A 13,587-nucleotide genomic window follows, 5' to 3' on the forward strand; every position below is an offset into this window, starting at 1 on the left:
CGGTGGTGAGGCGCGTGACGCTACCAGGAACCGACTCCCGGCGTTCAAATCACGGGCAATCGCGACACACGATGGTCACCCCCTTAGATTTCCGCGTTTATCTGCAGAGGGAAAATAGAATATTCCTCTGGTTTGATTTCGTATAAACGTGAAACACGTACGAATGGTGATCATTCATTACGGGTGGTTGGAAAATTGATTTAAGGGTGATTTTGAGAAGAGAGTCTTATTACCCGTCATCTTTTTGAGATTGAGATGTGTGACATGTGATAATCGATTTTATCAAAGGATTATGTAAATACGAAGTGACTATTCGAATTATTTAAATTTGTGAATCATTTATACCATATTACAGTGCGTTCGTCATAAAATGCCTAGGCAGAATATTTCTCACTCTATTCCATCAGAAAGGAAAGAGAACGATGAAGTTTCGTTCGAGTAACCTTCCAGTTCTGTTTGTTTACAATTGACGTTTAATGAGCCGTGAGAGTATTCTATTTCACTCTGCCTCGACCTTTCCGTCACCTCGTCCTCGGCCAACAATGACACCAAGAAAGATGGAATGGGATACACTTTGCCTCTGACGAAAACGCTATGTTCGTGAATCGTGACTTATATAACAACATATTCCTCTTTGGAATCGTTTGAAACATTGAAATGATAGAACCGGACACCAACAATAAGAATTAATAAATTGGAACGATTCGAGTCGAGTTACGATGTACAGCCTGTACAGAGCTTGGTTCGGCGATACCGTTACAGCGGACAATTATTCGCGGCTTCAAGAAAGCTTGTCGCCACCCGACACGGTGGTGAGAGTCGGGAACGAGGGCGAGCACCAGTTTGTCGCCCACAAAGGTGTCTTGGCCGCTCACAGCGGTTATCTAAAAGCTTTGCTCACGAACGCGGCGACGACACCTAATTCGGGCGTGAGCGCGAATATTAACTCGAATGTAACCGGTAACAATTTGTCGGGACAATCAACGAGGCAGCCAGTCACATCTGTCTCGGTTTCATCTATTGGTAAATATCGTTACGTGAATTATTGGTATTCCGATTGGCCTCTCGAGTTTGTTGGAAAGAATTATATTTTGTTTAATTTTGACGATGATGAATAATGAAAAAAGCAAAATGAAGTTTAATTTTAAAATTCAATGATTAAAAAGAGAATGTTATATCTAATATCGCGATATTATTTTTCTTCCCCGTGTTATCGTCAAATATATTGCATTTTTCGAATACCTATGTTTGTTTGTAAATAGATTAAAAGTTTCTTTGGAATAAACGAATATAAACAAATAAAGTATCACCAGTACAACATCAAAAGTAAACGTGATGTAACTTAGCGTTAAAAAAAACTTTGAAAAATATATTCGCAAAAAAATAAACAAACAAACGAATCCAAACTTGCAGGTGGAGAAGCGTTCGCGCCATTGCTCAACTACATGTACACAGGCCGGTTAGAAGTGACGTTGGACAACGTGTACAGCGTCTTATTGGCCACGCATTTGTTGCATATGCCAGGGGCACTAGAACAATGCAGAGCAGCGTTGCTCAGGCTGAGGGCACCTCCGCCATTGCCAACGCCGATCCCAGTTCCGGCCGGACCGACATCCACGTTGACGTCCACGCCACCCACCGGCAATATACTTAGACCGATACCGAGCAGATTGATGATAGATCCGACCATATGCTGGCCACCGACCGCTCCTCTATACCCACCGAGTGCACCGCCATCCGCCAGTATCGGTATACCGCATTTATCCCAACTACAACCGTCGGTTCTCATGCAATCCACCGTCCCGCTCGGCGTCTCCGCCATTCCGTCCTCCAGTATACAACAAACGCACACGACGGCTTATAGGTTTGGATCGCCATTTTTTTCGAACATGCATGTGCACACTGTTCATCCACGAGAACATTTTGACGATCACGAAATAGGGATATTCTCGTGGACAAACAGTGCAGGTATAATGATTTTGAAACATAATTGAGATTTCATTTGGATGTCAATGGATTTCTAAATTCTGTTTATGAATGAAAAGTATAAAAAAGTATTTAAAAAAGTGGCTTTCCTCACTTTGAAATATAAAAATTTCTGCTAACAGGGACGTGCCATCGCCAAAATCATCGTTGTTCCAAATTGAGCGAAATCGCGGGTTAAGAGTGGAGTCGAGGCCAAAATCGCCAGAGAATGTGTCGTCGAGCACTCTCCCGTTCGTGGCCGCGGCAGCAGCAGCGTTCAACGCGTTTACAACGTCGAACGCAGCCACGTCTACAAGAACATCATCTCCCTGCCAATCGATCTCTCCCACGCCATCGTCCACTTCACGATCATCGGTGCCTCCATGTCACAGCGGCAAGAAACCGATCGACCATCAACGAGAGACGAAGGAAGAAGCCGACTACGAACATCCCGCCACCAACTCGAGCAACAACCGAACGAACGATGCCCGATCCTCGCCCCCTCTCACGCCTGTGGACGACTCGACCGCGGCTCGTAACAACAGAAACACAGAGCCAGTGTCGTCAGAGAATGACAGAGGAAGATCGAGGCGAAGGGGGCGCGGCTCGACTGGAAACGATAATTCGTCGAACGTTTTATCGGTAGTTTATGACGTGGCGTGTTGCGACGGTCCAGTGAAGTTTCATCGTGTACTGAACGAGAATTACTCATCGTCCTCGTGTGGACCTAGCGCGATGCCACAATCTCGTTTGCAGAGACCGTGTTTCGAGGAGAATGACGGTTCCGGGGAGAACGGGGAGAACGACGAGAACGGTGGACCAGGGGGGGGAGGCCCTTGTGACCCGATCGAGGCTGGGATGGATACGGGCAATGGTGGAAGTTATACTTGCGGATACTGCAGGCACACGTTCAAGTCGCAGTATTGTTACAGGAAGCACACAAAGAGGCATTTGTTACCGACCAGAGTGAACGAGTCGATCGGTAACAGGCAGAGACAGCAAGATACCGGTACTAGGAACAGGAGAGAAGTGAGACTGTTGGACTTGAACGTGCAATATTATCCTTGCAAGATTTGCGGATGCAAGTTCCCGAGTTATTATTTCGTGCACAAACATAGGAAATTGTGCCACGCGAACACAGAGGAGAGGGCGCAGTCGGACGAGGCCAATAGTACGGTAACGGAGGATCAGGAGTCGACTACTTCGACTACGAATAACGAAAGACAGTGAGAGGAGGTTTGTGTATGACTTAGTTGAAAGAGAAGATAAATTTAACGGACGATTGAACAGAATTATTGTGCAGAAGTTAATAATAAGATGTGTTTAGTTATATTGAATGAAATGGAAAGATGGAAATGAATAAATGAAAGTGAATGATATTAAGATGATAGACACGTTTGTCTAAAAAAATAATTCTTTAGATTCTTTGTGCTTTATAGAAGTAAATGGTAAAATATTTAAATGTAATTTTAAATATAATAAAAGATAATAAACGATATAGTATTACGGATTAATTAAAAGAAGGTATCCCAATGAAAAAATAGATCCTTTATGTCTTATAGAGGTTAATCAGATTAGTAATATTAATTATAAATCAAAATAGAAATAAATAAATGAAGTTAGATGATATCGACGTATCGTCAATTGACTAAAATTTATTCTTATCTAAGTAAGAGAATTTCTTATGATGAACATTTTTAAAAAAAGTAAAATAAAATCTTGGTGTTCAATAAGCGAAGATATAAATAAAGTAAGTATAAATTAAAAAATAGTAATAGACAAAATCAAATAATGTCAATAATATCAGTAATCAATGAAGAACAATTAAAATAAATTTCATTAACTCAATTATTATGTATATATGTATGTAAATATTTGAAATCTTAATCTTTGATTTTAAAATTAAACCGATTGTTAACACGTTAAAAATTATTTAATTGTATTATAATGTATTACATATATGTAATAATTAATAATAATATATAAAAGAAAAGAGATAATTGATTGTTTACAATATTTGTTTCAGTACTATCAAAAAACGAGAAGCTCGCATTTATTCTAAAGAAATTCAAATAACGAAAATATTTACGATATAACTGAGTGCAACTTGAAATACTTTAGAAATTGATTATATGAATATGATTATATGAATGATCTATTTCAAAATTAAAAGTTAATCTTATAAGTTAAAAATCTTAAATACCTTACATCGAGAATAGTTGAATAAAAAATAATTATAAATTAATATTTGTTATTTCACCGTATTATGCAATATTGAATTACGAACAAAAATTCTATTTGTAATTAAATATAATTGCATTATAAATTTTCGTGCAAGTTTTTTGTAATAAAATAACAATAAAGTAACAATATTAAATTTTTGACCAATTAATGTAATTAACTGTTGTTTTAATAATAATTTTACAAATGATGCGGCCAATAAAATCGCTATTAACAACATAAGTCAATGATGCATGTTAATAATCAAAAATTCAAAAAATTGTAAATACTGTGAATAATTAAAAAATAAATGAATACGTATAAAACACGCGTTCCATGCTTAAATATAAAAATTCGAGCTTCTTTCGATCAATCGTCGGATTAATTCTATTCAAACTTATTACAAATTCCACCTTTACCTTTTATTCAAACCTCTTTGAAATTTTAAATCGTTCCACTCGACACAATTTCAACCCTCCTCCTCTATCGCGAGTTCGATTAATATTATCACGGCCGTGCTTTAGATTAAATAAAACTTTTTCCATTTTACAATTGTATCAAAATTGAATTTGTCGATTTCCCCTATTTTTATACCTTTAAAATACGTGGATGAATTTTTCTTAAGCGAAAATTTATCTCTACTTTAACTTCGTTAAAAAAAAATAGATATAAGATGAAATATGAATGATTGTGATGAAATAAATTCATTTCTATTCAAATCATAATATAACCGATTAAAAATAAATAAAAAAAAAAAAAAAGATAAGAAATATATATAAAATACAAAATGTCGAAACTTGTTCTAAATTGATTAATTAATTAATTAAAACGAATATATCTACTCCGGTTCTTCAATTCATATTGCACGAGATGTCCACTATACAAATTTGTCTCGATTCATTTAAAAAAAATGAGAAGAAAAATGTAATATCACTTTTTATTAAATAAAATTTTTCTCAATCGTGAATAAAAAAGGAAAGAAAAATATAAAAACAAATTTTATCAAATATATACTATAGAAAATAAATTATATCGCTTATCAAACTGTCCATGATAAAATCGCGAAATGTAAATAAAGCAAATTAGTAAGATTTGTTTAAAAAAAACTCACCAATGGTGTCCATCGATTGGGCTTCCTCGTCGCTGGTTTCCATAGGGGTGGCGTGATTATCTTTTTTCTTTTCCTTCATCCTGTTCGTGGTTACCACGCTACCACCACTGACGTTGTTCGTCTCCCTGTAACATGATTTTTTTTTTCTTCTCTTATTACTCTTTAAATTTAACAATCCGTTCTATCTATTTTATAACAATAAATCTATTACTTAACAATTAATCTTCTTATCATTTGATAGAACTTTGTTTAATTATTGAATCGTTTTCAATTCAAATTTTATTAATTAAAATTGTTTGAATTTATTCAAAATTGTAAGAACAATTCATGCAAATTATCATTCATCAAGAAAATAATATAATATAATATGAAAGAAAAAATTGGTATAAATAAACCAATGATACAATTGAAATTAAGAAAATTAAAAATTTTCCATTTAAAAAATTTAATACGGTTATAATTTAATTTTGTTCTTTTTTCGTCATGCGTGGTGAAAAATTCGAAAAATTCTGTCCCTAGTTAAATAAAATTAAAAGAAAAAAGAAGAAAAAAAAATGTTTGTCCAAATTGTGAATACAATTTTGAGAAAATTAATAAAACGTTCTATATCGTCATTCCTAAACGAACGAGGGGAGTCCCTCGTTCCAATCTTCGCACGATTCGGAATCAGATTTTCAACGATCGACTCCATTTCGATGATGAATGCCTACGTAAACATAATCCACTAACCAGTAACCATTGATTAGCATTACAATCTGCTAATAACTACCCTGTCTTCCCTCTCGAACCTCCATTTTACCTTCTATTTCCCCCATCTGCTTTCCATTCATCCCCCCACTCCTTCCATCCTTCTCTCCACGCTTCAATAATTTATTCTTATTACTTTTTTTCTCTTCTATTCATTCATTATAAATTAAAAATTGTTTAAATTGTAAAAAAGTTAAATTAAAAAAAAGGTTATTAAATTATTGTAAAAATATTTATCTAAAAAAAAAAATTAAAGTTTTATATTTATTTGATCTATCTCTCGTCTATTAATAGTTTTGTTATATTAATCTGAAAATATATATAACTATAAAAATTTGATATAGTATGTTAAATTAAATTTGTGCATAAGTGTTCTATATACAATTTCTTATCTTTGTTATTAATCAAAATTATATTTATCAATTTTAATTTATTTATTATTTAAAAGTAAAAAGACTTTTCTTATATTGATAGTTTAATAACTTTTTGAACGAGTAATTTTTAGTCTGAATTCGAACGAATAATCTCTTGAAATATTTTTTAATATTTTTTAAATGTAGTAAGTAATAATTAGAATTGATCGTAAAACTGATTTGTTTGCTCGATGAATATCATTAGTAAAATGAAGCTCATTCAAGTAATCGAACTGTATGCTTTTATGTCAATTGCAATTTTTAAAATGACTTTATCCCTTTATATTCCTTTCAATTCGACAATTTTATATAAAAAATAAAAATCTGGAAAAAATTTAAAATTTTTTGATATATTAAAAAAAAAATTTTAACAAGATTATACAGATTTATACATGAAGAATTATATGTAATGCATTTATGAAAAAATTAATTATTTTAAACAATTAATTTAAGTTACTAATGATGATTATATGATGCTCTAAAACATGTAATATATATATTTATAATATATTATTTTATTAGGAAACCATTTTTATTTTTTATAGTCATTAATATAATTTTTATATAACATTATATTTTAAAACAATAAAATAGAAATATAACTAGTTGATCATTTGATCAATATGAAATTCTATTTTGAGACTTATAGTACCCAAACTTTTAACTGAAGTAGAAATAGAAACAGTTATTTAATCCGATGACCGATTCTGCGTATAAATTTATAACTAAAATAGTTTGCGTCCAAAATTCTAGTTAGTCTGAACAGAAAACCAAATGTAACTCTTATTATATTACGAAAGAAAATCAATTAATTTCATCGCTTTTATTATAGAAAAAAAATTATATTAAAGTTTTATTTTTATATGTTAATACTAATGTCAAAACTATAATTATTAAATAATATTATAAAAAAATATTGTAAAAATAAATCATTGAAATTGCTTTATTAATAATTTATTAAAAATTAAAATGTTTTTAATTCTATTTGCTCTTTTTTTCTATAAATAATTTTGGATATTTTATATTATAAACAAAAAAAATTAAAAATTACGGCTTTCAATTTTATAAATTTGTGCAAAATTATTAAAATCATCTATGCTATATAAATTATAATGCGTTATTATTGTTACCTTATTATTCAAAAAAAATATATCTTTTTCTTGAAAAACATAATAATAAATATTTTTGTTTAAATATCCAATTTTAGAAATAATAATTATTACATATAATTATAAATATTCAAAAATTTAATATATAAAACTAATATACAAAAGAAAAATTAACATTTTTAAATAAAATTAGTTTTTACTTTTTTTTGTTAGACTTTTTTAAAGTTTTAACCAAAAAATTAATGTTTTAAATATCATTAAAATTATATCTGATAATTAACATAATACTTCTATAAATAATAATACTTTTCAAATAATTTTGCACAATTTTATTAATTTATCGTGAGCAATTTTTTAATTTTGAATCATCAATTTTTTCAAATAATATAATAAATAATATAAATAATTAGCATTGCTTTTATATATCATATTTATATATATAAAATGGCTATATATTCGAATATTATAATTTTACTACTCGTAAAAAATTTATAAAGCCCTTGTGAATAAAATTATTATGAATTTATTTAAAAACTAATAAAATATACTAAATTTTTCTATACGTTTCCATGAAATAATATATCTTTAGAATTTTCTATAAATTTAATTAAAAATATTTATAATTAATAGAAAAAATATATTACGTACATTTTGATGTCCTTTCCTGATACCGTTTCCGAACTTAATTGTGGCTCTTCTTTCACTTCCACTTTGATAAGATGCGATTCTTTCGATTCTATTTTACTTTCTTTGTTTTCTTTATTGGTTTCTCTATTATCCTTCGCACTTGTTATCGTCGATGACGTCGTGACTGACGATGTCGTAGTACTCAACACAGATGTCGTTGTAGCTGTCGTTGATGCTATTACAGAGTCTGTCGTTAAACATATACTCGACGTTGATGAACTTAAAGGAGTCGTCGAAGTGGTGACTATTGTTGTCGCAACAGCCGTTGATACACTCGACGTTGTCGTAGTCGTCGTCGTCGTTGTAGTTGATGTCGCTGCCGAACTATTTTGAGGATTTTCTTGCGTCTTCTGCTGTTGCTCACGTTGCAACCTTGTCGTAACACCCGTAGTTAAAATATCTAAAGTTCCAATACTTGAACTGGTATTATTTACCTGAAAAAAAAACAATATAAAAGTTAATGTTATAATTTTATATCTGTCTACAATTGCAATAATTACATGTTCGTAAGAGAACGCAAAATTAATATATAGCAAAAGAGTAAAATGCGAATCTTTTAAATTTTATACACAAGTATTTCTTAATTTAAAATAGCAAGTAGAAAATAGTTGTAATTGAACTTACTTTATTATTAGGATTGTTTCGAGAACGTGTTCGTTGCCGCGACTTTCTCAAGAGCTGCTTATAGTTTTCTGCTTTTTTAGTGAGGTAGTAATGATGCACACAATCTGGAACGGACTTATGTTCTAAAGATTGAGCTATCGTTCCAAAGTTCTTAGGATGTTGTAAATATTTTTCTTTAAACAATTCGTGCTCTACAGAACTCCATACATTGATTAACTTCCGTTCACTATGAAGAGCTTCTAATTCTTCTGGCTGAAGAAGACCATTACGATTTTGAAACGCAATTCGTCTCTGCTTTGTATCCAATAGTAATGGAGGTATGACTGCGTAAGAACGCATCTTTTTATCTTCCATCTGGAAAAATAATTTAAAAAAGTAAGATACTATAGTTACAATTACAATAATTGTGTTGAATATTCGAAATATTCGAATAAATTTTAGATATGTATTTCTTAGATGTTGTAGATTGACGTGAAGTTGTAAATCATAATTACTATCCACGAATCTAATCATATCTAATTATTGATCACTTTCAATTAATATTGGAAGATTGTTTCAAAAATATCAAATCCAAATTAAAATATTATAAAAATCATTGAAATTCTTGAAAATTTATTATAACTAAGCTATTTTAATAATTTATAATATTTAATATGCACCTTTTTTATAATTAAATATATACTATATATAATACCTAAATCATTTTTATAGTAATATTGATTTTTTTAATTTTTCCCTCAACTCCTCTAATAACTCTTATGAACTTCCCTTTGATTTTCTTTTTTTAGTCTCTCATATAATTAGTTTTGCATTATAAAATGTCGATGTTATCATTAAAAAAAAACGATATACCTCTTGTTCTTGAAGGCCATCCATAATTTCTTCTAAATCAGCTTCACTCTTGATACGAGCACCAACTCTATTAAAACGTTCTTTATCTTCTCTTTGTTTTCGTAACTCTGGAAATACTTTTTCAAAAAATTCGCGATTCTTCGCTTCCTTCGACTTCCTTTTCTGCGTTGCTTCCAATCGCTCTACTTTACGATGCCACTCCTGTACCAAAATAGCGTACGTTTGTGACTGTTGTCGATGAAGAGATGCACGTTCAGCGTGTTCTCGTCGAAGCCTCGCTATAAGCCTTGCTCTCATACACGTTTGATGTTTTGTTCGATTTTCTTGATACACACTTGTATCTGATGGCTGATTGTACAAAGGTAATTCCACTTTTGGACCCAGCCTCTCTAGAAGTCTATGAGCTTCTTCTGCTTTTCTCTGTAATTAACATATAAGTTATTAAATCACGCAATAAAAAAATCTTTATAATCTATTATAATTTATAAAATCAACTTTTTTTAAGTCTCAATTTTAATCCAAGATCGCATATAATTTAAAATGTTTATCTAATACTGATGACGCATCATACATACATTGAAAAATTATAATATTATCAGCAATCAAAAAGTCATTAAAAGTCAAGAGATAACATCAAACGAAAGTATATAAAAATTAAAACACAAAAAGATTAATTTAATAGAAATTAAGTTAAATCAATTAAGATTAAGTTAAATAAATTACTAAATTATTTCTTATTTTATCATTTCTAAATTAAAAATGTATTCAGTAAAAAACAAATTATTTTTTCTTTAAATATGTTACTTATAAATTTGTGATGAATCATTCTATTTTATTCAATACCCTGAAGTCATATCCGCTAATAAATTAACTCATCTTTTTCAATTATAAGTTAATTCGATACAATATATAAACTATAATTTATATAAGTTATGTATAGTTAATTTAAATTAAATATAAAATTTATAAGATTTTACCCTATTTTCAGCATAAATTTTTTGTGCCAGAGATTGATGCTTTGGTTGCTGAGACTGTTCCTCAACTTGCCGTTTAAGACCGCTAGCTTCCAGAGGTTTATTAGCCGCTTCTTCCAATTCTTTTAATTTTTTCCGAAGCTTATTTATCTGAGATTCCCTTTTTGCAATCTCCCTATCAACCTTAGAAATTTGTTGCAGAAGATCATCTTTCGTGCTTCTGAACTGTGCATCTTCTTGTGTGTTTGGTTCCGGAAGCGTAGGCGAAATGGCTTCAGTTTGCGGTGTATACGCTTCTGTTGCCGGCTGCTCCTAGCAAAAATTTTTCATATAATACTGTACCAAACTAATATTAAAATCATGAATAATAAAAATCTTTATTAATTTCAATACAAGTATATACGCATTTGTTTCAAATATATACTTAATACTTAAATTGCTTATTGCTTAAATATATTATTATTATTTTTCTCATTTTTTTAAAAACACAAAAATTATTGACATAAGTAAATATGTAACGCAATAATTAATGTTAAATACTTCCATTGCCAATAATAAAATTAATAATAGTTTTGTTGCCAATAATAAAATTCATATTCATATGATGACTTTCTTTTCAAACAATTTTCAAAATTATTTTTTTCAAAATTATTTCAAAACAATTTTTGTCAGATGTCATATTTATTCTGAATCATATTTTGTACGCGTGTACCTATGTACCCACCCTAGTATCTATCCTAAGCGGTTGCTGCAACTGCACCACGTGCTCCTGCTTAACACACGGATCAGCGGGTGACAAACTATGACAACGAGATTGCGTTTGGGACTGCAATTGAATCTGGGTCGGTTGACTGAGGCGTATTTTCTTGAAGGGCGGCGCCTCCTGCAGATTAGCCATTTCAACGGCTGTACGATTGCAATACTGATCCGGCTGGACGGGCATCAGGGCTATTCGTGAATTTCTAACTCCAGACATGTTATGTTGATAGCCTGGTGCTGTTGGTGAAGGTGTCGGCGTTACCGAAGCAGGTGGTAAAAGAGATATCCTCGGTCTCTCTCCTCTTCCACTACTTATACCGCTATTTGCCGCATATTCGGCTGCAACTACTCCAACATCGACTCCAATCTGCGACAAAGGACTACTGCTCACGCTGATGGCAATCCTCTCGTTCACCTAAAAGATACTACAATAAAAATCTATCCTTTCTTTTTACATTCATTTTATGTGTGCATTTCTCTATTCTATTTTTATCCTCATCTTGTTTGATTCAAATATATTTATGTGTTCTAATGCTTTTTTCGTCGTGCGTTTTATTCAATTTATCTTGCCTAACCTTCTCTTGTAAACCTATTTCAAGAAAATCGATGACCCGGTTCAAGAGGGCAGACGGTAGACTATCTATATACCTAGAACCGTCATACGTTCCTTGCACTCGTATTATGAATAAAACTTGCTTTTAGTTTTTTCATCTTTCTTTCTCTCGCTCTCTACTACTCGTCTTGCTTACATTGCATCTTAAGATCATAATCTTACACCCAAACAGATAACTATATATGACTTCTTACTGCCGTTTATCAAATTTTACTTAACAATGTATATATAACGTTGAATATTATTCACTTCAAAAAAGATAATTGATATAATGTATTATTAATTGAATATGTAAATAAATTAAATCATCAGAAATAATGAATAAAAATTTTCAAATTTGAAAATCATTTTATCACTTCTCTTGAAATTACCTTTCTTTATATCATAAAAATGGTAAAAAGTATGTTAAGTAAATAATCTGTTTTTTCTAATAGATTTCATTATGTATTTTTATACTACTACATATTTTCAAAATATAATTTCATCAATTAAAAAATCGAACTTCAAATTGAATTAGAAATTATATAACAATATAAATATTTGTTACACAATACATATCTCTAATTCGGATTAAATTGTTAAAAATAATTCTACTGTTAAAAATAAATAAAACAAAATTTTTAATAGAATTATTTAAAAAACTATCTCATCAGATTCCTGAATTTTGATATCGTAGTAAAATTAATTCAAAATTGTACAAGGTTTGCAATAGAGAAAGTAGATTATATTATGATGTGAAAAGAGAACGGGAGAGGGCTAATAGTAGTTGAAAGTCAAGGGCAGAACACATACAATATACACGTTTCTACGTACAATATAACGCGTACCAAATATTCGATTAACTACAAAAGAGTACTATATAATATACATTTACAAATACTGGCTACTTATATGTATATGTATTAAATTAATGTGTTTAACTTTCTCTGCAATATACAATCGGTATGAAAAATATTTTTACAGCGATCATTTTAAAATAAAATTTTATATATCTATATCTATAATAAATTTTAACAAAAAAGAAAAAGAATTCATTAATAAATGTTTTTGGATGTTTAAAGAACTCATTATACTCGTTCTTAATATTTATAAAAATATTAACAAAAATAGAAAAATATGCAAAAATAAACGTGTAGAAAGTATTCGTTCAAGAAATAACAAATTATGAAAATAAACTAAATATTTAATATTATATATAAAATATTTCATTTTAAATTTTTGTACGAATATTTTCTGTACGATGATTTCTATTTTTCTATTTATGATTCTTATGAAATGAAAGCAAGAGAGAGTACAAGATGAGGGTGCGACGATTTATCATGGGATAAATCGAAGAGAAAAATACCTACATTCGTGGTGGCGCTGCGATATGCATCTCTCGCGGCATAAGCAGTTCCCGAAAGCGATGGTGGTGGCGTTTGACTAACTGTAGGTGGATTGACAGGCGCAGCTGCGGGTGCTGGAACTGGCACTGGAGTCGGTGCCGACGAGGCTGAGGTAACCATTGTCGCTA

General features: G+C 30.7%; 2 protein-coding genes across 4 annotated transcripts in view; one reads left to right on the forward strand and one right to left on the reverse strand.

Annotated features, from left to right (window-relative positions):
• LOC102677460 (nuclear receptor corepressor 2-like) overlaps positions 1-13,581 on the reverse strand; it is a 33,635-nt gene extending 20,054 nt beyond the window's left edge. For all 3 annotated transcript variants that reach the window (XM_031515131.1, XM_006609402.2, XM_031515130.1), the window contains exons 1-7: positions 13,424-13,581; positions 11,427-11,876; positions 10,706-11,014; positions 9,729-10,148; positions 8,877-9,230; positions 8,214-8,686; positions 5,297-5,421 (exon numbers count right to left, since the gene is read on the reverse strand). In XM_031515131.1, the coding sequence (XP_031370991.1) occupies positions 5,297-5,421; positions 8,214-8,686; positions 8,877-9,230; positions 9,729-10,148; positions 10,706-11,014; positions 11,427-11,876; positions 13,424-13,579 (2,287 nt within the window). In that variant the 5' untranslated portion in view covers positions 13,580-13,581. The remainder of the gene's footprint in view (positions 1-5,296; positions 5,422-8,213; positions 8,687-8,876; positions 9,231-9,728; positions 10,149-10,705; positions 11,015-11,426; positions 11,877-13,423) is intronic.
• On the forward strand, positions 7-3,226 carry LOC102676809 (SH3 domain-containing protein C23A1.17). The gene is made up of 3 exons (XM_006609400.1): positions 7-1,023; positions 1,414-1,864; positions 2,109-3,226. Exons 1-3 carry the CDS (start codon positions 720-722, stop codon positions 3,193-3,195), a joined length of 1,842 nt encoding a protein of 613 aa, XP_006609463.1. The 5' UTR covers positions 7-719; the 3' UTR covers positions 3,196-3,226.
• Positions 13,582-13,587: the final 6 nt, after the last annotated feature.

Source organism: Apis dorsata, unplaced genomic scaffold, assembly GCF_000469605.1.
Source record: "Apis dorsata unplaced genomic scaffold, Apis dorsata 1.3 scaffold_56, whole genome shotgun sequence".
In the NCBI taxonomy this organism is placed as follows: domain Eukaryota; kingdom Metazoa; phylum Arthropoda; class Insecta; order Hymenoptera; family Apidae; genus Apis; species Apis dorsata.

What these genes read in the sequence shown, in the direction of transcription:
- LOC102676809 (XM_006609400.1), top strand. Translation starts at nt 720, where the DNA reads ATGTACAGCCTGTACAGAGCTTGGTTCGGCGATACCGTTACAGCGGAC. An exon ending in TGTCTCGGTTTCATCTATTG is followed by an intron (nt 1,024 to 1,413) that starts GTAAATATCGTT and finishes CCAAACTTGCAG; the next exon opens with GTGGAGAAGCGTTCGCGCCA. An exon ending in ACGCACACGACGGCTTATAG is followed by an intron (nt 1,865 to 2,108) that starts GTTTGGATCGCC and finishes TTCTGCTAACAG; the next exon opens with GGACGTGCCATCGCCAAAAT.